The sequence below is a fragment of the Pteropus alecto genome, unplaced genomic scaffold (assembly GCF_000325575.1).
Source record: "Pteropus alecto unplaced genomic scaffold, ASM32557v1 scaffold204, whole genome shotgun sequence".
Lineage (NCBI taxonomy): Eukaryota > Metazoa > Chordata > Mammalia > Chiroptera > Pteropodidae > Pteropus > Pteropus alecto.
The window spans coordinates 1,725,685-1,749,756 of record NW_006435766.1 but is presented as its reverse complement, the minus strand read 5'-3'; the positions used below and the strand labels follow the sequence as shown (position 1 = coordinate 1,749,756).

Genomic DNA, 24,072 nt, shown 5'->3' with positions numbered 1-24,072 from the left:
GACCTGGCTCCAGGCTGCTTTTCCAAGTTTGTGTTGTTATCCCTGTTGTCTGGAATGTTACCTATTTATTTATTCAGTAATTCATCAAAAAAGTAGTTTTTGAAGACTTCATATCTGCCTGCCACTGTTCTGGATGCAAGACAAAGTCCTTGCTTGTAGACTTTCTATTCTAGAGAGGAGACGTAAACACATAACAGAATGGGATTATTTCACATAGAAGCAAGTACTGTGGGAAAAAAAAAATAAAAGTCCACGTATTAGATAGTTATTCACTCAGAGTGGGAAGTTAATGTTAATTTGCATTGGGGTCAGGTGAGGCTTGAGAGAGGTGTATTTGAACTGGACCTTGAATGACAGAGGCCAAATATCTGGTATAGGGCATTTCAGGCCCTATCCCACATGTTCTATTTCAAGTGAGGAAGCCGTTCTCTCTCTAGCTTTTTCTTCTGTCTCTTAATCGTATTCTCCTTTCCTTAGCTGAAAGGCATGGCTGGAAACCCAGCATGAAATTATTAGAGTTACAGTTAGAATAGAAGGAAAGGTTAATTGACATTTTGAAGAAAAAATAATAATATGACTTCGTAGCCTATGGGCAGAGGAGGCTAAGTGTCAGTGGAGGACCCAGGTTGTAAGCCTTGGAGTCTAGAGTCTTGAATGTGGGAGTGGAACTTGTGTAAATGGTTGTGCATTTGCTGCTTTGGAGTTAATTCCAGGAATTATATTTTTCATCTCTTAGACTTGTTGGTGGAATTATTTAGTTGAAATTCTTGTTGTCGTTACTTTCAGTTTCAGTTTGTAAATATTAAGTGGACCTTTCATTTTGATGCAGTGAACATCAGAAAGCACGTATTTTGATATGACATTTTGTAGTTGTTGCCTAAATAATTGTATTGTTAATAGCTATTTACACATTGGCAGAACCTTTTAAGTGAATAATTTTAGGTGGTGAGCATTAAAGGCATTATAGTGAAATCTGGGATGGTAAAAATTGAGTACTTGAATATTACAGGCTCTTTCTACACATATTATTTAAATTTAGAACTCAGTATTCATCTCAGTAATTCTTAAGAGTTCATCACAGTTATTAGTCTTAGAATATATTGAAACATTTTCTTTATAAAGCTGTTTTCCTCTGGTAAATAAAGTGATCTTAAATCTGTCATTTTTTCCCATAATTCTTACTGTCTGTAATAATCAATTCCATTTTTTTAACCTACTGATTGTGATTTTTTTTTGTTTGTTTAAAAATGGAAAGTTACGTTTTTTCCTGGTTAAGAAATATAAATTAGAGAACTGACCTGATTTTGATATTTTAACCGTTTTCTGTTTAATACTTTGCAAAATGAACTTATCTTGATTTATCAAGAAGAATCTGGGAATGTTCATTTGTTTAAATGCAACTGTAGGAGACCTGAATCTTGGATAGGAGCTGTCGGGCTGTAACAGTACTGGAATTTTTATAGCAGAACCCTTGAGATTTTTTCAAATGAAACTGGGGTAATAGGTTTTTTTCCGCTTCTCTAGAGGTTATATTCTTTCTCTATTAGGGCCTTGCACAGAGTGTTGGGCTGATAATTTTAATCTTTTATTGTATTTTTAATTTCTACAAATTTTGGGGATATATTACTGAACTATTCAGTAGTTGATTTATAACCCTAACATTATTGTTCTAAAGTTGCAAGTTATTTGTTTTCCTGTTAATGTTGACATAGTGTTCAGTGATTTACATTTGTTTTTCAGGTATCTCAACACCCAATTTATTAAAAAGAATAAATTGACAGAAGCTGACCTTCAGTATGGCTATGGTGGTGTAGATATGAATGAACCACTTATGGAAATAGGAGAGGTAGGAAATTCTTTAAATTACTGGCAAACATAAAAATATTTTTATTTATTTAGGTAATGTGATTCACTGTCCTTTTTTTAAGGACACTGAGTTGACTGTCTCATAATTGTTAAGATTTTAAACATCTTAAAGGTTAAGTAAGTAAAATACTGTAACGATTTCCTAAGAATTGTTCGGAGAAATGAGAACAGAAAAGATGTGATGGATATTATTCTAATAATTAAATTAACAACAGATGAAAGAATGATAGAAGGTTAATAGTTATGCTGTGTGACAAAGCTCATAAAAAGTATTTAGAAAATGTTTAGACTCTTTTAGTTAAAGAGTGCAAAGGACATGGACTTAAAAGAGAGCCTAAAAGAGAGTAAAGACAAATTTATGGATATAACAAATTATTTTAACTAAAAAGTAATGAAATTCAGAGTAAAACAAAGTGTGAAGTTCATTTAATTCACTTAAATTCTTGAGGTACAGTGTAAACTTAAATGTGGAAAATTATATAGTACATATACTGATTGTGAAAGAAATAACTCTAGTATGATGTTTGTTTATTCATGTAATACATATTTATTGAGTAGCCAGACACTGAGGAAACAGTGGTGAACAGACATAAAGTCCCTGTCCTCATGGAGAAGCAGATGCCAAATAAGTAAATAAATTAATGTTAAATTGTGATAAGTGTTGATGAAGGAAATAAACAGCTAAGATGAAGCATTAGTAGAAATTAAAATTAGAATACTCCTTTTAGAAAGAAATTTTTTCAGTGCCTTTCAGTAAACTTTAAAATGTTCAATACCTATTAACTAGGTAACCAGGTCTAGTAATCTGTACTGTGAAAATAATAAGTATGGTGGAAAAAAGTTTAAATGTATTCCTTGCAGGCATTGTTAATAAGGATGACTAATGAGTGAACAATTTAAATTTCTAATAGCCAACAATAAAAATCATACATAGAATATATCCAGTAGGATTTTGTTAATAAAGGTAGGCAAATGAATAAATTAGTAGTAGAAAAGAGTTTATAGAAACTTTAACAAAGAAGAAAACTGGGCTCAACATTATATATGTAATAGGAATAAAACTGTAGGGGAGAAAAAGGCCATAGAGAAACAGATCAGTGGGAAATACCAAAATCTTAACAGTGATTGCTTTAGTTAGTAGGATTGTAAGTGAATATTGTCCCTTATCACCAACGCCATCAAGCTTGCTCCCAGAAGAAATCACTATAAACAATTGGTTTATATCTTTCCCGAATTTTACCTGTTCATTTGTATATAAATATACATACATTCATACATAATGGCTTTGATTTTATTTTTTTAAACATTAATGGGGTCATATCATATTTAAAATCTTCTAACTTGTATTTCTTGCTTTTTGTTTGTTGATGTGTCTAGGAGTTCTTTTCATTAAGTTTATTTTTGTAAGAACTTAATATTCTATGTTAGGGATATTAACAATAATTATTAAACTATTCTCCTTAGTTTTCAGTTTTTTGTTATTTTGCATTTTTCTCACTACAGCGAACATTATTGTTCATTTATTAAATATTTTTTGAACCTCTTTGGTTGCCAGGCTCTGTTCTATATTCTGGGAATACAGTCGTGAACAAAGTAAACAAAAATCTTACACTCATGGAGTTACATTTATGTATTTATCTCTCTGTATGCGAGGAGAAATTTTCATAGAGTGGGGTATCTGGAAGTTGATTTTCCGGGTCAAAGTACATCCTGAATTTTGATTGCTCTGCCAACTTACTTTTCAAAGGGCCTTACCAGTTTGTAAGATCACAGCCATAAGATCCCACTTTCTTATAATTGCCTTCTTTTTTTCCCCTGTTCATGTTATTTAAAAAGAAAAAAAAGAAGGCAAACTTGAAGGATGTTCCTTGTAAGAAGACAGATGCTTTTTCTTATTTGAAATGGAATTACCAATGAATCAGAATAGAGTTACCCCAGGAAAACAGAATAGAGAGGCTAAAAACAGACTTATGCCCATGTGGATACGCCCATGTGGATATAGTTCAGTTGGAAACAGAGGAACAAGTAGGTTTTGATACTGGAATAATTTGTACTCTATATGGGAAAAATGTATTGGAGTTTAAAGCCTTAAATGTTAAAAGGCAAAACTTGAAAACTTTTGGAAGGCAATGTAGGCGCACACATATCCATATTTAGGGTAGGGAAGGAGTTCTTAAAAGACAAAATATATAAATGATAAAGGAAAAAGTTGATAAATTTGAGTATGTTAAAAATTAATATATTTTTACTAAAAAAAAAACACTGTAAAGAAACTCAAAAGTCACAAACTATGACAGACTAAAATATATACAACTGTCAAGGAATTCTTTTCTACAATATATAAAGGACTTCTTGATTTCATTAAGAACAAGACAAACATTAACAGAATAATGGGCAAAAGAGATGAATTTTACAGGAAAAAAAACTGAGATGCACCATAAAATTATATAAAGATACCCAGTTTTATTCAAGAAAATGCCATTTTATATCCAACAGATTGGCAAAATTTAACTAATGCCTGGCAGTACCACTTAAGGTCATTTAATAGGAGCTCTCATCCATTGCTTGTGTGAGTGTAAATTGGAAAACTATTTGGCTTTATTTAATAAAGCTGAATGTATGCCTAACCCTATAGCCCAGCATCTCTACTCATAGGTGTATGTCAGGGAATTTCATACTCATGTTTACCAGGAGATAGATATAGATATAGATGTAGATATAGATAATAGATATAGATATAGATATCTATATGTATACATGAATTAGCCTTTTTCTTGGTAGCAAATATCTGGAATCACAAACGTCATCAGCAGTAGGAAGGAAAAACAAATCATGATGTATTTATACAGTAAGATGCTATATAGTAATGTTCATACAAAACAATAGTTATATCTTTCCATTTTGATGGATTTTAATAGCAGTTAAAATTTTTAAAATCATATATTGAAAAGTATACAATGTGATTGTGTTATCAAGGTCAGAAATGGCCAACTTCAAAAATATCATACGGGGATACTTAAACATTTGGTAGAATTATAAGGGAATGATTTAACAAAAATTCAGGATAGCAAAAACCTCTGAGGGAAAAGGAGGACATTTAGAACAGAGGCGACTGTGAGGTTGTATTTCCTAAATAAGGTAGAGAATACGGGGTGTTTTATTTCATTATTGTTTAAATTGGCTTACCCTTTTATGTTTGTATGAAAGGCTTTATAATTTAAAAATCAACTGATAGCCAATTACATCTGTTTTATTCAACATAACTCCTTTGTTCATGTTACAGTCTCGGCACCTATAGCCGCTCCATAATACTGGACATTTAATAATCAAATAAAGTTTTATAAAAATCAACTAAACAGAAAACCTTAATTCTGTTTTTGTACAAGTCAGATATGATGGTTACTGACATTTTAAATTAGAAATTAATTTTCCTTATGTTTATTCAATTTTCATTTGAATTTCAAAATAATAGTTATAAATATGTCTTTCGATGGGTATTTTTTAAAATGTCTTAAACAAATGTTCAAATCAAATACTGAGTAATTCAGCCTTAATGATTTTTATTTTTTCCTGGCAGCTAGCATTGGATATGTGGAGGAAATTGATGGTTGAACCACTTCAGACCATCCTTATCCGAATGCTGCTCCGAGAAATCAAAAAGTGAGTTGCAACATTTACCTTGAATCAATTCTAATTTGCTTGGCTGTTGAGTGGACTTGGCCTTATTTTACTATAATGAGTTTCATTTTCCATCTTAATAACAATATTTAAAATTTGTTTTATAATTATTTTTGGCAGGACTTTGGTCTTTATTTATAGCCTAAACACACTTAATAAATAAGTCACTGAAGGAAATGACTTGTTTTTGAGTACTGAAAGCTCTTGGACCTTCCAGGCAGTGCTAGTTGTTTGAACATATTCTCTTAGTTTAAATCCTGATGAAGATAACCTATTCTAGAAAGCAGATTATTCTAGTTAGGTAGTTAATTCTTAGCCCCAATATTAAATCATTAACTTGCCTATTGTGAGGTAAATTTTTGGGAAAATGTCTTCCTACTCTACTCATGGCTTACAGTGGTTGACTACTTAAGAGCTGTGTGAACAGAGTTTGGGACAGAGTTTGAGCGTACTTTCCTGTGGAGTCCAGAATAGAATATCCTTGGGTTAGCTCTGGCCTAAAAGATTCTTACTAAATACTGGAGAATCAAAAGCACTAAATCGGCTTTGGGGAATCAAGAGTACTAAAAGTCAGTCATGCAGATATGTGTACAGTAAATTTCAGGTTTCTGGAACTGATGTTAAAGGGATTACCGAGAGCAGTGAATTGCAGTGTGATAGTGACCACTCCATCTGAATCTGCTTTCTTTAAGAAGACCCAAATATGGAGATTTTTCTGTGAGGAAAAAAGGCAAAGCATTGTCTTTACTATGGAGCTCCTAGTAGGAGATAAGGGGTTAAAAAAAAGAAAAGCCACGAAAGAGGATAAGAGAATATTTTAATATTTAATGTTAATACCAAATATAAAGTAAATGGTAGCAATTAGTAACAAGTGTGATTGTTAGCTTGTTAAAAATGAATTTGATGAAAAATTAAAATCTAACTGTATAAGAAAAATAATAGAACTATAGTATATTAATTCTGGAAATGACAGATATGTGGTCAAAGATATAGGCCAAATTGTTTTAGTTTTGTTGTTATAATCAGCTTCCATTAAAGTATTGTTTGACACGCTTTACTGATTGATATTTTTCATGTCTGTTAGGTAGGCATTATCCCACATTTTCCAGCTAAAGAAACTAAGGCTTAATAATAATAAAAACTAAATATGGGAACTACGTGCCAAGCAGCGTTCTGAGAGCTTTACATGCATTATCTTATTTAATCCTCACAACCCTGAGAGATTGGTACTACTTACCATTTTACAAATAAAGAAGTCAGTGCTGGTACTCTAACAAGGCTGACCTGACTCCTACCCCTGTCTTCTTAATTCCAAGGATTCAAATCTGGGTTTTTCTAACTCTAAATCCATTATGTCTATCTTTTTAGTCCACAGAATATTTCTTCCACTCCTAGCTCTAGTACTTCAGCTTAATGATGAATACATTTTAGTTTCATAATACTTTGAGTGTTCTAGCGTTTTCACACATATTTCTTTATTTGATCTTAAGGAGGTACAGCAAATTTTATTTATAAGTAAGTAAATTGAACATCAATAAGGAAGAAATGATTTATGGAACTTGATATAGCTAAGGAAAGAGACTCTATGTCTTTAAACTTCTAGTGTGGGTCTTTCCGCTGCATTGCTTTAACATCTGTTTACTGTCATCTGAGCTAAGATAGCTAGATATCATAACTTTCGTTACATGGAGGAGTGACTGTGGTAGATACTCCCTATTTGTAATCTTATCTGATCCTTATAACAGCATATGATGCAGAATATTATCATAGGCTTATTTTACAAATGGAGAAAATGAGGCTTGAGAGTGTAATCAAGTTACTCATGTGACATAACTAGTACTTGGCAGAATGAGAATTAGAACTTAAATCATTTTGGTCCTTATAAGTCTGTGGTCTTACCCATATGTTATGTATTCTTAAAAATAGTTTGTAGTATCTCATGCTACTGCTACTAACAAGGAAATATTTTATAATTGTACTTACAACTTCTTTGTGGAAAGAGCTCTACCACACTTACCGAATAAAATCTTTTCAGATCTAGCAGAGAGTATTGCAAATTTGATTTCTATTAGGATTTCCTTTCCCCATATTTATCCCTGGGTTCCTAGGTAATCTCTAAAAATGTGTAAAGAACATTACTGTGTACTAGTGGTTTCTCAAATCTGGCCTCTGAAATTCAAGCTTATGCAGGGAATGTTTAAAAGTGTATCTTTCCATAAAAAAAAAAATAAAAGTAATATATTTTGCTAATTATAGAAAATTGAAAATGTATAGAAGGTTAAAAGAGAAAAATAAAAAACCTTTTAGTTTCCCCCCAATACCTTCAGTTCTGTTATTTACAGGAAATCACTATTAAGGATTTAAAATATGCACAGATACATACATGTACACATGTTTGGGGGGCTTTTCGAAAGCCTATATATCTGGATCCTCACCTATATCCACTGAAGCATACTCCAGGGAGAGTAGAAATGTCTATTTTTACAAAGCTCCCCAAATATTTATACATCCAGTCCACACTACCATTTATGAAGTACTGTTCTATGCTAAATAATTTTCTCTTCACTTCTATAAAGCTTCTATAAAGCTTTTATTGTTAAAAGATCCCTTTGGGTCATTTTACTATATAAATATTAAGAATACTTGAAAACATGTTCTTAAAAGTTAGTTCTTAAAAGTTAATAGATTAATGATTGGCATGAGCCAGTAATAACGTAGTTTTATATCTTGAATATATTGGCGTTAACATGAATCTGGATGTGATAAAACTGCATAGAACCACACACACACAAACGTACACAAATGATTGTATATAAAAACTGGTGAAATCTGAGTATGATCTATAGATTTTACCAATGTTAATTTCCTTATTTTAATATTGTGTCATAGTTATATGGGATGATGCCACTGGAGAAAGCTGGGTGGAGGGTATACAGGACTGCTTTACATTATTTTTGCAACTTACTGTGAGTTTGTAATTATTTCACAATTAAAAAATAGTTGTTAAAAGTTTAAATAGTGCATAAAATGGGACTTTTCCTTTTACCTAAGACTTCCTTTTCTCTCCTCATAAGTAACTACTGATAATAGTTTGGTTGTATTTTAATATTTATTTAAGTACAGTGGTTTTCATTTTTGGGGGGGAGTCTTTATATTCCTTTAGGAAGATGATGGAGCCGTGACGCCTCCTTATTTAAAAATACTTGGTAAAGTTTTTATTCATTTTGAAATGAACTCAACAGCAAGACAGTCATGATTTAAGCATCTTCTTTCTGTTTCCATATAAACCTCATAAACAACAAGAGTTAAATGACAAATGGAAAAAAATTTTGTGACTTCAGCAGCTCCATATTTTTAACTCTTCCTACCTTCCCCACTGTTTTGACATCAAATAGATACCAAAGTTTTCTACAAGTGTGGCTATGGCTCACTTCTGTTCCATTTGTTAGTCTACCTGTTTGTGCCAGTACTTCACTGTGTTTATTATTATAGCTTAATAAGTCTTGGTGTCTGGTAAGTCAAGTTTGCACTATATAAGCCAGTGTTTTTGCTGCTCTTTTGCCTTTTTTGCATGTACATCTTCTAATCACCTTTTTAAGAGGTGATTATAAGTTGTCTTAAAATTTTTTTTCGTGTTGGATTGAAATGGAATTGAATTTATAAGTCAGTTTGGAGAGAATTTACATCTTAACCATATTAAATCTTCCTATCCATGAACATAGTATGTCTTGTCTATTATTCCTTCTTTAATATCTTCTAATAAGCTTTTGTAACTTCATCTGTAAAGGTCCAGCAGTCTTTTTGTTAGATTTATTTTGAGATATTTGGTATTCTTTGATATTATTACAAAAAATTTGTTCTATATAATCACCTGTTTTGTTTTCTGCTAGAATATAGAAATATAACTGACTTGTATATAAATTTTATATTCAGCCACCTTGTTAAATTCTATTATTTCTAATAATTTCCACATATTTTTGTGTTTTCTATCAAGCTATCATAATCTGTAAAAAAATGATAGTTTTGTTTCCTCCTTTCCTGTGTATGTATGCACATGTGCACACGTGTCTGCATGCATACACACATCATTGGCTAGGACCTCCAAAACAATGCTGAAGGGAAGTGATGGATAACGAGCATCTTTGTTTTACTCTTGATTTTAAAGGTTACATGTATAACATTGCCCCATTTAAGATGATGATTTCTCTAAATTTTTAATAGGTACTTTTATCAGAATGCTGAAATTATTTGGAATTGGTGTTGAATTTTATAAAATCACTTTTATATTTCTATTGAATGATTATATGTTTTTTTCTATTCTGTCAATATGAATTACATTTATGGGTTTTCTAATATAAAATTATCCTTATATAACTGGGATAAACCCAGGTTGATTTTGGTCTATTATTATTTTTATACATCGTTACATTTGCTGGTATTTGATTTATTATTTTGCATCTATATTCATGATTGGAGTGGGCCTGTTATTCTTTCTCACAGTGTCTTTGGGTTTGATATCAGGCTCATCCTTGTAGGGCGTATTATGGGGTATTTCCTCTTTTTCTTTTGAATAAAAGAGTTTGTATGAAATTTGGATGATCAATTTCTTGAGTGTTTAGTAAAATTCCCTGCAAAACCATCTGGGTTTAGGGCTTCTTTGTAAGATTTTTTTAAATAAGATTTTTAACACTGCTGTAGTTTTTTCAATAGTCTTAAAACTAGTCTAATTTTTGTATTTCCTCTTCTTAAGTCATTTGTGAATTATCTTCTCAAAATTGTTGAAAAGTTGCTGTTGTCAGTCTTCAGAAAACTTTTTATTTGAAGTAATTTTAGATTTACAGAAGAATTGCAGAGCTAGCACAGAAAGTTCCTGTACACCTTTTACCCTATATCCCTACTGTCACCATCTTACAACCCATGGGATATTTGTGAACAGTATTGTTAACTGAACTACAGACTATTTGCATTTTGTGTTTTTTGGCTGATGTCCTTATTCTGTCCCAAGATCCAATCCAAGTCTCCACATTGCATTTAGCTGTCATGTCTCTCTTGTCTTCTCTACTCTGAGAATTTTTAAGTTCTTTCTTGTCCTTAGTGACCTTAACACTTTTTAAAAAGAGCAGTGGCCAAGTATTTTGTAGAATGTCTCTCAGTTTAGGTTTGTCTGATGTTTTCTCATGCTTAGACTCAGAAAATGGATTTTGGGGAAGAATGCCATAAAATAATGTGCCCTCATCATAATTTCTGGGACTAAAAGATATCAACATGACTTTTTTACTTGTGATATTAACATTGATTACTGGGTTAATGTATTTTGTTTTTAATCCCCATCTGGAATAATGTCTTCGTTCTTAATTTTGCTTATTTGCATCTTCCTTTTCTTGTTACTTTTTTTTTTTTAAGAAGTTGGTGTTTTTTTTGTTGGATTTTTTAAAGAAACAACTTTGGTCTTGATTGATCTTCTCTATTGTATCTTTCTTTTCTTTTTTATTATTCCACTCTTATTTTTTTTTCTTGTTATGGAAGACAAGAGTGTTTTTTGATTGAGCTAGAATGGGTGCAGAATTGTTGGGGAAAGAAAGACTTTAAAATCTTTAATCAAGTTATTCTTTTTGCTGTAATCTCACATTCATTTATAGAGTTAAAGAATTAGTGTATGATTAGGAGGTTGAGACAAGGTTTCTACGGTGAGACTGTACCTTTCTTTTACCGTGAATAGAGTTCCTTATGTTTTTTAAAAAACTTTTCTAGGTGGTAATCTCAGTTAAAAAAAATAAAGAAATTAATAATTTACTAGGCACATTGTAGGGTTGTATTAGAGCTCCATTATAGTTTTTATAAACATTTAAGAATAACAGTAAGAAACAGTAGTTGAAAAACTGCCTGTATTTCCTACTCCAAGTAATGAAATTTAATTTTAAGAGAGCAGTTAGGATTAAAAAACAAAATGAAGTTAAAATTGATTGAAAATTACAAGTTTTTCAAATACCAGAGTGGAGTAATTTATTACTCAGGTAATGTCTTTACATACTTCTGTGATATGGCTGCCAACTATTTTTCACTTGATGCTAAAAGGATTCTGTCCCTGTAGTAAATCAAGTTACTAAATAAGAGTATTGAAAACAGGTTCTTATGTAAAACTTGTCAACTCAACCTTTTGACAGTTGCTAATGGGCGCAATTAACTTATATCTACTTTTCTTCAAATCTGCAATGTGTTTATTAGGTCTTTGGGTAAGAGCAAGTTTTTTTAAATTTTATTTCATTAGTTTCAAGTATACAGTACATTGATTAGACATTTATATAGTTTATAAAACGATCTCCCTACTTGAGGAGTGTTTTCTTCTAACCATTAGGTATTATGCTATTTTACTTTCCCAGGACTGATTGCAGACTTTCGAAACAGTATTCATAGATGTATTCAGAAAAATGATTCTCAGCCTTCATGAGATTTTTATTCTTTCTTGATTCTTTAGGTCTTGATTCATGACTCCTGCCTCTTTTAAAATTTTAAGCAACAGCCTTTAAATCATTTGTATGAATAACAGATAGATTGGAAATCAGGGGATTCTCATCCTCTTAACATAGTAGGTTGCCTGAGTCCATTACTTTATTGGATTCCTTAGCTGTAAAATAGGGAGATTGGATCAGGTGCTGACCTTTGGAGGCCCCCTTCAGCTCTGAATTTCTATTTTCTAGTATATGGTTTTATGTGAAGTCTACTTAGATTTAAATTTTAAAAATACCATAATGGGGTGACAATAAAGCATAATATTATGTAGTAATATTGTGATGAGAGACTGATAACTTGCCTAGAGCACTGGGAAAAGTAGATGAAAATGATTAGAGGAAGTGGAGAGAAGATTATATATACAGAGGAGAGACTGTTACGTGCTAACAATTCTCGATAGATAGAGCTGGTTTTATTCCTGCTCAGGTGGGTCTCTCTTATTGCTAAAATTATTTAATGTAGTCTGAGAGGTTTTTTTTCATTATAGGCAAGAGTTGCTAAAAGAGCCGACATGTATCTTTTCTAGTTCTTAAATACACTAAATATTTAGCACATTGTTTGCATTTGGATATTCAACATTTATTCAATACTGTTACTTTAAAATTGTTCCAGTATCAGTTTACACTTTTTGAGCCCTGTGATTCTTTTTAAGTACATACTTTTTAGCTGAAATGCTTCTGTCACACAGGTGGTTATGTGATGTGAATGAGATAGCTCTTTTCCTACAATTTGGGTTGTTAAATAATCCTTACCTCAGTTAATTTTGTAGTTAGTCTTTTTTTTTTAACCAAAGCAATGTATTTTCTCCTTTCACCTGTGTAGTCTTAGACTTGTCAGTAGATGAATTAATTTGGTTGATACCTTCTGAGAAAAATGAGTACTTAATGTAATGTTGGTTATATGAAGGTATATATTTTAAGCTATACAACCACCTACAGCTGTAGGAGTTGTTGCACATAATTACATATAGAATTGTCCTTCATTTTCTTATTGTAAGAAAAATCTAGATCATAAAGATTCCCCAATCCTGTGTTAACCTTTGAAGGTTTTAGAAAATTGAAGGCTATCTCAACCTTTAACAAAGTGAAGTTACGTGTCAGACAAATGAAGGATTTGTGTATGTGTGAAATCAACATGTTCCATTGAGTGAAAATTCTTACAGATCAAGAATGCTGAAACACTCAGTAAACTGTATTCAGGATTTCATGACTTTTGGAAAAAGTTGGAATTGTATGGAATGAGTAGAATTGTGTGGAATCTCTACATGAAAGACAAGAAGGTCTAAAAGGGCACAGAATAACAAGACAGCAATGTAAAGTGATGCAAAGGGAGAAAAGGAAGAGCTCTTGGTTTAAAGACTTTGCTTCATCTGCTTTTAAGATACAAACTGGGACCAGACCCCTTTTGCCTAAGTGTATTCTGTAAAGGTGGCTTTTCTCGAGGTTTATAAATACTATCAGATAATCTCATTTTCCTGCATTTTGAGAAAACTGTTTCAATGAAGTACTAGATTTAAAAGTGGAATGTAGGTTGTAGATTTTTTTTTTGAAGAGAGTCTGTGAAACAACTGTTAAATTTTTTTCATGGCATCATGAAATCTGTACACACATTTAATTGATGATTCAAAAGTAAAGGTGCTTCTGTTAAATAGAGAAGAAAAAAGCAAGTGATGTAACCCATATGTTGTATATCTGCATATTTTTCAGTGTTTTTACTTTACTAGGAAAGATAAAAGTAATTCTCTTCATATAACTTCACTATCTTTTGTGTTATTAAAAATATACTATAAACATAGTAAAATATAGTAGAATTGCCAGCTGGGACGTTCAATGTGGTAACAACTTAAAATTGTTAATCATTTGAATAAATAAAATATTGTAACTCCATGGGTCAGTATGTTATAAGAATTTTAATATTTTTGGTGATACATACAAAGGTAAACATAACCAAACAAATAATTGTAAACATAAATCACAGTGGTTATTGTACATTTTCTGCAAGAACTTTAGTTTTTAAAACTATAAATAGATATATGAAATTATAACAGGAGAAGAAAATACATTTTAAAATGCAGGTAAAAGGAATTGCTTAGATGTAAGGATATTTTTGAAAACACTGACTTTTTAAATGCTAAATGGATTCAAAGTTGCTTTTCTTTTATCCAGTAATTCTGCAGTTAACTTACTAGTGTCAAGTACTATGAATAAAAATTAAAATGAAAATGAAATTCTTCCTTTAGAGTTTGGAACAATCTGCAACATCGGCTGCTATGGCTGATTTGTGTTTTCTCTGACATGTCTGTGTGTTTGTTATTCTATTTCTTTATTGTTAAGGCATTAGAGATTTCATTGGGGAAAAATATAATCTTGGATAAAAGTAAAATCTAGTTTAGTAGTCTTTATTCTTTTGTATCTCTCAGTTTCTGAGAAATGTGTTTTGAAATTTCTTAGATTACTTTTAGATTTATTGATTTTCTTTCTTGGAATTGTTAGTTTTTGTTTTATACATTTGAGCCCCTGTTGTTAGTTGAATAAATATTAAGTTATTATTATCTTCATGGTTAATTATTTTTATTGTTATGTGGTAACTTTATTTGTCTTGTACTCTTTTTCCTTATTCTGTTGCATATTAATATTGTTATACCAGTCTTCTTTTGGACTTTTTGGAATTTGAGAGAGAGAGAGAGAGAGAGAGAGAGAGAGAGAGAGAGAGAGAGAGAGTGTGTGTGTGTGTGTGTGTGTGTGTGTGATTGATTTAACTTTTTTAGTATAAAATGAAATATAGATACAGAAAACCATACAACACAATTGTACAGCTTAATGAGTTATTGTTAGGTGAATACTCTTGTTACTAATGCGCAAGGCAAGAAGTAGAACTATGCCAGCCACTCCTGAAACCCTTTATGTGTGTCTCATACTTTCTCTTTCTCCAAAAAGTTACTGCTGTCCTGACTTTTAGGGTAATCCCTTTTTTCTGTTTCTGTATGGTTTTATCACCCCCATGTGCATTCCTAGACTCTATAGTTTAGTCTTGTCCATTCTAAAAATATTTTATATGTCTTTTAAATCTTTTAATCAGCAGGTTTCCCTTTCATTTTTTTTTTTCCTTTGTCATTTATTTGTTGATGAATCTTGGCCATTTGATCTTTAGACTTTCCCATCATCTGGATTTTACTGATTGTATGCATGAGACACATATTTAAGTAGATTCTGTTGTCTTCTGTATTTTGTTGCAAATTGACAGTTCTAAGGGCTTATTCAGACTCTGGTTGATTCCTTCTGGCAAAGGTATAGATGTTTTGTTCTTTCATAATGTCTGGGTTTTTTTTACTCTTTTTGATGTAAGCTGCCACTAATGCTAAATACTGATATCTTTTTGTTTATTGAGGTTTGTAAAACTGTGTCACTTTAATTCTGTCATTTTATTTTCATTTTTTACCTGGAATAATTTTAGGAAGACATGCTTACCCTTATCCATTATTTGGTTACCCAATGATAAGGTTCATAGAAAAGGCAAAATAACTGCTTGTTTCTTTCTTTTTCTTTATCCACTTGTCAGGATGATGTGTTGGTTTGTCATCATCCTCTGAGTATGACCAATTAGCTTTCTTTTCAGTATATCATGATGAACTTTTATGTGTTTGCTTTATTTCTATTTATTTTCTTTATTAAAATTTAAATTGCCTGTTTTTGCTTAGTTGGTGCCAGAGCCTTTTCGAGATGACCCTAGTCACCCTTGATAGCTTTCTTGCTATCTAGTGTCAGGAAGTTCCAAACTTATCTTGTACATTTTCTTCCTGGGACCTGATAATCAGCTACTCAATGAAAAACTTAAATATACAAATGATACATAAATACATTCTTGAAAAATTTTCAAGATCCTTACCTCGGTCTTCTTCTCCACAGAGGTAATCCCTGTTATCATTTGATTAACTGTCTTTCCAAACTTTTACTTACGAATTTTTATGTCTACATACAGAAATAAATATAATACAGAATATTGGTTTTTTTATATGATATTTTTTCTAACTTAAAAATCATAAATGATGTTTAAACTTATTAATGGGTTTTTTTATTCAATTATATATCTTGGTAATTTTTCTATGTTAATACATAGAGGTGTACCTCATTCTTTTTAAACTTATATACTATTTGGTATGGTTCTACCTCATTTTACTAAATGCTTCTCCTAGTGTTGTATATTAGGTTGTTTCTAGTTTTTCTACTAATACAACTCTTGCTTCTATTGCTGCCGTTTGTTTGGAGTCATAGAGTTACGTGCATTCAGAATTTTGCTAGTTTGCCTTCTGAAGTACCTGTCCTTCCACAAGCAGAGTCTGAGAAGACCTGTTTCTCTTCCACTCGCCAGTGCTTGGTATTATCAAATCTTGCCAATCTATGGGTAAAACATTTTCTAGATTTCCTAGTGCCTTTCTGAGATGGCAGTCAGGGAGCCCAGATAGTGCTCTCAGGTGAGTGTTGCAGCAGTCATCTGGGTAGAGGTTGTCCTTCCTCACCTTTTCGTGGGTACCACATTTACTGTTCCAGCGGGACTCACACAGAGCTGTTCTTGTTGCCTTGCTCCAGAGGCTGCTTTGTTCTCTTGATGACCTAGCTGGTTTTGTCCACCTTTGTGTTGTGTCCAGCTTTCGCTGTATGCCACTTCTTACCTGTTTTCCCATCCTGTCCTGGTAGCAATTTTTTCCCTGTTTGTTTTGGTTAGTAGTTTTATTGGTCTATACTATAACATCTTCTTTGCATCTTTTTTCACTTTCTACAAGTCCAAGGGCTACTGCCAACAATGGAGTATTAAAAAGCATTCGTCCCGTCATTTCTCAGGTGTATATGGAAGCAGGAGGCTGCATTTAGTTTGCTGGAACTCTATTCTCATTTTAAATATAGGGGTAAATGAAGTTTTCACTTAGAGATCAATTTACCCATTGTCATATATCAGAATCAGGACCTTTGAGAATTGTAGTGTAAGTTTTAATGACACTCACAAACCTGTCTTGAGTTAAATGCTCAGTTAGTTGGCTTTAAAGCCTTGTTTTAAAAATCACAATCAGTACTTTTTTGGTCTCTTAGCTTTATTTTCTTCTCTAATAGAATGCAAATGCTTCCATTTTGCTCCTATTGGTGGTAAAGTATTAGCTAATGTTTATTGATTATTTACTCATGTACTAGGTACTATGTGCTATGTGCTTTCTTGAATTGTACTTAATCTTTACTACATCTTTGTGAGGTAGGGACTTTTATTATGCCCACTTTACAGAACAGGAACTCTTTTTGTGATAAGAAGTTAAGCAGCCACCCAAAGCGATATGTTAATGCAGCCAGGATTCAGACCCAGGTAGTCTGACTCCAAAATCCTGGTCTTAAGGCCTGAACTTTCCTGTTAGTCCCCATTTACCCCAAATGAGTTGTTTTATTCTCTTGGGAATTTCGTTCTGGTTGTTATGGGCATTTTCCACACAGTCCTGTTAATATCAAATAATGTCATATTTCTAAAAATTTCTTGTATTCTTTTTTTAAGGCTCATCTCTTAGGACCACTGTTCTTAGATGAGAGCAGTGTATTCAGATGAGCAGTTTAGTCAGTGCTTTTGTATGTTGCTAACTTAGCATCATTTCAGTTTATTTTCATTATCTGTTAGCCTAATAGAAATGCAGTATATTTATAATGATTGTATATAGTACTTTTTATGCAGTTGTAAAAATGTATGGTGATCTATAAGACTGAATAATTATGCCTAAGAATTTCTGAGTTTAGATATTGTTCTTGTAGGGAGGACAACTTAGTTATTAAGCACTAGGAATATCAATGTTTTTTCTAGGCAGTACCTTACCTGAATCCAGCTTATCTGGGCCTTTTGGGATCAGAATCAAATGTCAAGCATGCTGAGAATAGCAGGAGTGGAAATTTTCCCGGTGCTGAACAGGGACAATAGGATTTGGTCATGAAAAGAATTTTAGGTAACCTGATTTTCCAAATATTTAGATTTTTCTAATTCTTAGCTGATTTTCATTTGGTTCTCTGCGAAGTTAAAAAGAAAAAAAAAGTGTTCTGTTTCAAATAGATAAGATAGTTTAGATCATTATTTCACCAGATTTAATTTGGGGTTAAGAGGCAACTAAAGAAGGTGAACAGAGGAAACGAGCTCGTTATGTGACCTTATATGAACTCATTGTTCTTATTAATAATATCAAAACATAGGCTTTGTATCTAAGATCTATGACTCACAGAATTACTGTAGCCATATTAATTCATGTACAAAAAACCTTTTCCCAGACTATCCAGATAATTAAAGGAAGAATGAAAGAGGATTAGAGAGATGCAGAGGCAGGGAGGGACACTAATTTATAAAGGTAATTGCCTCGATATTTTTCTTAAATGTTAGAAAGTCTTTATATCCTACTATAAAGAACAAAAAGTTTTTACTAGGGAATGATGGTAATATATTTTCTGTTGTTCTCTTTGTAAAATAATTATTAATTAAAAAAAAAATTTTAAAGTGAGCTGGAAGATTGCCAGTAGAAAGGTAAACCTCTGACTATATAATGGTTTGAATTGATCATTAGTGCTGGAGTCAGAAACTCCCAGCTTAGGGCCAGACTGTTTTACTGTGGCTTTGTAATAAATTTCTATTTCATTTTTCTATTTCTATAATTAGAAAGGCTGTTATTCACCAACATTTTAAAAATCATGATTAAGACTTGTATTACAGTAATGCCTTGACTAAGTAGGAACTTATCAAATGTCACACGAATAATGAGATGATTTTAGATACCTTTGCAACAATAAAGGAATATAGAAATACTGAAACATATCTCACCGAATTTCTAAATAGAGAAATACCTTTGTGCTTGAATGGAAAGGAACTCAGCAGCTCTAGTAGCTCTCTTACAGAGAAAACATAGCTATTAGTTATTTTGGTGACTGATATGTTATATAGACTATTACCTCTGAGGAATGCATACTGTCAAATTACTACTATAGGCATGCTTATAATGGTTCAGAGACTGAATTCTCAGACCGAATCCTCTAATAATAGAGTTTGTGGCAAGTGAAATTAAAATATTCTTAACCATCAGTATTAAAGTCTTGAACTGGTGGGCTCATATGTACTCTAAAAGTATCATCTTAGTATCAATAGGGTATGTTTGATTTTTCAATCAAGGCTTTACTTTTATTTATTGAAATGACATCTGATGTGTATATTAAATATCAAATATTAATTCAGCTGTGATATGAAAAAATTATTTTAAGCATCATGCATGCATGGACCTTTAAAATGCTTTATAACTTGATTAGAACAATAGAATAAGCAGTCATATTTTGGCATACTTTGATATATTTTCATAGATAATTTGTGTTCTCAAGAACATTTTGTGTTATACCTTGTTTTAGTGATCGTGGTGGAGAAGACCCAAACCAGAAAGTAATCCACGGGGTTATTAACTCCTTTGTTCATGTTGAACAGTATAAGAAAAAATTCCCCTTAAAGGTAAAAAGCCTCCTTTAAAAACTTGAATAATCATATATTTAATTTCTTAAATTACTTGTTTTAATTTTTTCAATATTATTTTAATTGATTTATTTAGTTTTATCAGGAAATCTTTGAGTCTCCCTTTCTGACTGAAACAGGAGAGTATTACAAACAAGAAGCTTCAAATTTATTACAAGAATCAAACTGCTCACAGTATATGGAAAAGGTAAGAAAGAAAACATGTTAAGTACATTATCTATTGTATATTCATGGTTTTGTTTAACATTAGTTTTCTTAGTTAAAGTATTTTTTTTGGGTGGAAAAAGTTTGTTTGATCAGTACTCTGAGTAATAGTTAATATATATCATCTATTGATAAATCATCATCCTTGCTGTAGCATTTTTCATGAGAAAAAGTGCTATTCCAGTTTTCATCATGGTTGATGCTTTTTGATAAATCCTGATTGCTTCATTTGCTTGTCTTTAAAACGAATATGTATTCACATTCTTGGCAAAATGATAAACTATTTTATGTTTAGTGGATATGTTTAGAGTACAGGATAAATATAGAAGCTAGATATTTGGGTTTTTATCTTTCTTTAAAATGGGAGAAAAATAAGGAAAAATATAAGTAGATACTTGGATAGGTCACTCCTTTGTCTCTTAAGTTTTTGGAAGGCTAAGAAAAAATTTAACTTCTCCACAAGAAATTATAACTAATCATTAAATCAACACATATTGACTACCATATTTAAAATTCCATATATATTTTTTCAGTAAAAGAATAGTCATAAATTCAGTCATCATACAAGATATATTAGAAATTTTAATGAGGTGTCATAATCTGCAGTATTGGATTTCAAACATTTTGTTTAGCCAAGAAAGATAAAATATAAATTGAATAGCAATAGTCTGCCTCCATAGAAAATAGGTCAAGCAATATCACTACTTACTGATACACTGTTGTATAGTCCATAAAGCCTGGACCCAGAAGTCTGAGCTGTTTAAATCTCTTCCTGCCACTGTCACTAATTAGCCCTGGACAATTGAGTAAGTCATCTAGGACATTTTTCTCCATCTATTAAGTACACATTATATTAAGTCAGTGGTTCTTAGCTTCCAGTCCTTGCATCTGAGACTCGTCAAAGGTCTCGATCCAATCCTGAATTGATCAGTGATATATAACACTTCTCATTATAACTGGCTCTCAAAAAGAGGCAATAAAAGAATTGTATGGTTCCACTTATATAAAATATGTAGACTAAGCAAATTCATAGAGACAAAAAAGGTAAATTAGAAGTTATAGGGAGGGGAGAATGTGGAGTTACTGCTTATAGTTACAGACTTTTTGTTTGGTGTGATGAAAAAGTTTTGGAAATAGTTGTACATTGTGAATATAATTAGTGCCACTTAATTATACATTTAAAATGGTTAAAATGGCAAATTTGATATATATATTTTGTCACTGTTTTAAAAACACTAATAATGTAATATACCAAAACATTGAATTGCACACTTTAAATTTGTGAATCATATGATATGTAAATTACATTTTAAACTGTTAAAAGGAGGGCTATTAGAAATTATGTTTGGAAAATAGCGTTTATAAGAGTAGTTTATTTAGTTAACAGACTAATTTTTGTAGCCTTCCTACTTCCCTTTCTATGTCTTTCCTCTAATTTTGGCCTTTTCCCCAGTGGTTTTATAACTATGTAGAGCCCTGCATTGAGACACTACAACCTTGTTGATAACTACCCCAGCCCCCAGCCTCACCCCACACCCAGTTATAATTGTTTTATGTTTTTATTTTTCTTATTCTCCTTCACCTTCCTCAGGCCCACACTCTCATTCTCATTGCATTTAGTTAATTCGTAAATAGATTAAAGTCGCTTATAGTATGCTATAAATGACTAATAGTCATATCCTTTCAAGAACTTTTAAAAAAAATATTTGTTGACCAAATGACTTTCTTAGTTGATAAAATATGTGGTATATGCAATATACATATGATATGTTATTGAATTGTACATTTGAAACCTATTTGATTTTATTAACTAATGTCACCCAGTAATTTTAATTTAAAAAAACATGTGACAAACACCTTTTAATCTGGACCCCTTCTTGCCCATCTTAGGTTTCTATGAATTTGCCCTGAACTCCTGGCTCCACAGGGTAGCACAGTGGGAAAGATAGAACTATGTGTCTCTCCTCAGTCTTGAGCCTCATTTTCATCAAAAAATATCTGAGAGGTATCCAGGAATGATGTCTTATTTTCCCCCTCAACACCATCTTCCCTCCTAACATCACCTTCTTATGCCCAGACAAACTCAGCAGTACTTCCCAAAGGCTTAAATGCACATAGTTCCCTGGGAACAGTTAAGTTCAGAAACTCTAGTTACATTAGCTTCACGTTATAGAATATTTTAAAAACCTAAACATTTGTATGTGTATGTGCTATGCTAGCATGATTTTCAGATATAGTTTTATTTTGAGGTAGAGATTAGCCAAATTCTTTAGCTGTTATCTTTGTTAGTTCTTGTTTATGTTAACCAGTGTATTGTTTGTAGCTCAGTGCTTTTTAAGTAGCATGAGCTTTAATAAAGGTCTTGATTGACATATTTAACTATAACTATATATATTTTGACTTTTAAAAATTTCAGTGAAATCTTTACTGTAATAGTTAACTCTCATGTACGTACCGTTTACATTTACATTTTATAAGAAGAGGAACCAACGGAAAATAATCTACTTGATCCAGTTAATGTAAATTACTTTTTAGATTAATAGTTAAATATTCATAAGTGACCACCTGTTTTGGTTTTAAATAATCTTTACCCTCTCTTCCTGTTGCTTATTAGGTTCTCTGTATAATAGGATGATCAGGGTCAGTAAATGAAGACAAAATGCAGATCATGTAATTTTAGTTCTTGTTCATAAGACTGTGAAGAAATGTAGGTGATAGCTGGTAGCATAAATAAAATTTGAAATGGTTTATGGATGTGGGTTTAAATTGGTTATGTAATCTTTATTTGTTGCATGGCCATGTTTAATTGAGCCATTAAAATTAAGCTACCTAAGTTACTACTGATATTAGTTTTTTTCTCATAGTAGTTTATGACTGTAAGAATATATTTCTAAAGGTTCTAGGTAGATTAAAAGATGAAGAAATTCGATGTCGAAAATACTTGCATCCAAGTTCATATACTAAAGTGATTCATGAGTGTCAGCAACGAATGGTAGCAGACCACTTACAGTTCTTACATGCAGAATGTCATAATATCATTCGACAAGAGAAAAAAAATGGTAAGTGATATGAAACGTGAATTAAGTTATAAACCCACTTTTTACATGGTCTTCAAGTTACCTTAGATTTCAAGTATATTTTAGTAATAGTCTCTAAAATAGTCAATATGCCTTTTTACAGATTATTAATAACATATTTTGAAAGATTATTTTGGAAAAGTATATTTTCAAAGTGTATTCTAAAGTCAGAAGAAAAGCTGGGAAAATGTGTTCGTACAGTTTTATGTATCACAAGGGCTAATTTCCTTAATACGTAAAGAGTTCTAATAAATAATAGAAAAAAAAGGCAAAATATGGAAAGGAAATATAAATGGATTTTAATATATGGAGATGCTCAGTCTCAAAATAGATGAAATACAAAATAAAAATACAATGAGATGCTAGCAATAAGCAGTGAAAAAATGGATTTTTTTTTAGAATATGAAAATAGCATTAAGAATTTTCAAATAGCAGGGAATAATCCTAACAAGATATGTGCCAGATCTATATAAAAAACTAAACATTGTTGAAAGCAACATTGATTTATAGATCCAGGGTGATCTACTCAAAACCAAAGTTTTTTTTTTAATTCTAAAAGTTACACTCTTAGACTAAAAGTAGTCAAGACAGTGTTAAGACCACGATGGGAAAACTTTGCAAGATAGCACAACATCAAAAACCACAATAATGAAGACAATGAGGCATTCGTGCAAGGATAAACAAATAGACCATTGGAGTAAAATAGCCTAGAAATAACCCACGTATATATAGATAACTTGATTTAAGACCAAGGGGGAACTGCAGAGCAGTTGGTGGAAGATAAGCTTTTCAACACATAGTGCTGAGTTCACTGGATACTCTTTTGGGAAAAAGGTGAAATTTGATCTCTATTCCAGATACCATATACAAAATCAGTCTTTTAATCTAAATGTAAAACAATAACACTTTTAGAAGATAATATAGGAGAATAACTTCATGATCTTGAGGTAGGGAAAGGTATTTTAAATAAGACAACACAAAGATTGATCAAGTGGACTGCATTAAAATTAAGAACTTTGGAGCATCAAAAGATAGTCATAGGGTATTAATATATTTGCAAAGACTGAAAAAGTTTTATGCTCAGAACATAAAATGATCAAGTCATTTGAATAGGCACAGAGAGTAGAGGATATCCAAATGGCCAATAAGCATGTAGAAAGGCACTCAATCTTATTCAAATAAGGAAAGGCAAATTAAAACCACACTATGATAT

At 31.7% G+C, this 24,072-nt stretch overlaps 1 protein-coding gene across 6 annotated transcripts in view; it reads left to right on the top strand.

Moving 5' to 3' along the window:
- The window catches only part of CUL2 (cullin 2), a 93,834-nt gene that overhangs the window by 41,817 nt on the left and 27,945 nt on the right, over positions 1-24,072 (top strand). For all 6 annotated transcript variants that reach the window (XM_025046408.1, XM_025046407.1, XM_025046406.1 and 3 more), the window contains 5 exons: positions 1,741-1,846; positions 5,444-5,526; positions 19,461-19,557; positions 19,655-19,765; positions 22,679-22,841. In XM_025046408.1, the coding sequence (XP_024902176.1) occupies positions 1,741-1,846; positions 5,444-5,526; positions 19,461-19,557; positions 19,655-19,765; positions 22,679-22,841 (560 nt within the window). The remainder of the gene's footprint in view (positions 1-1,740; positions 1,847-5,443; positions 5,527-19,460; positions 19,558-19,654; positions 19,766-22,678; positions 22,842-24,072) is intronic.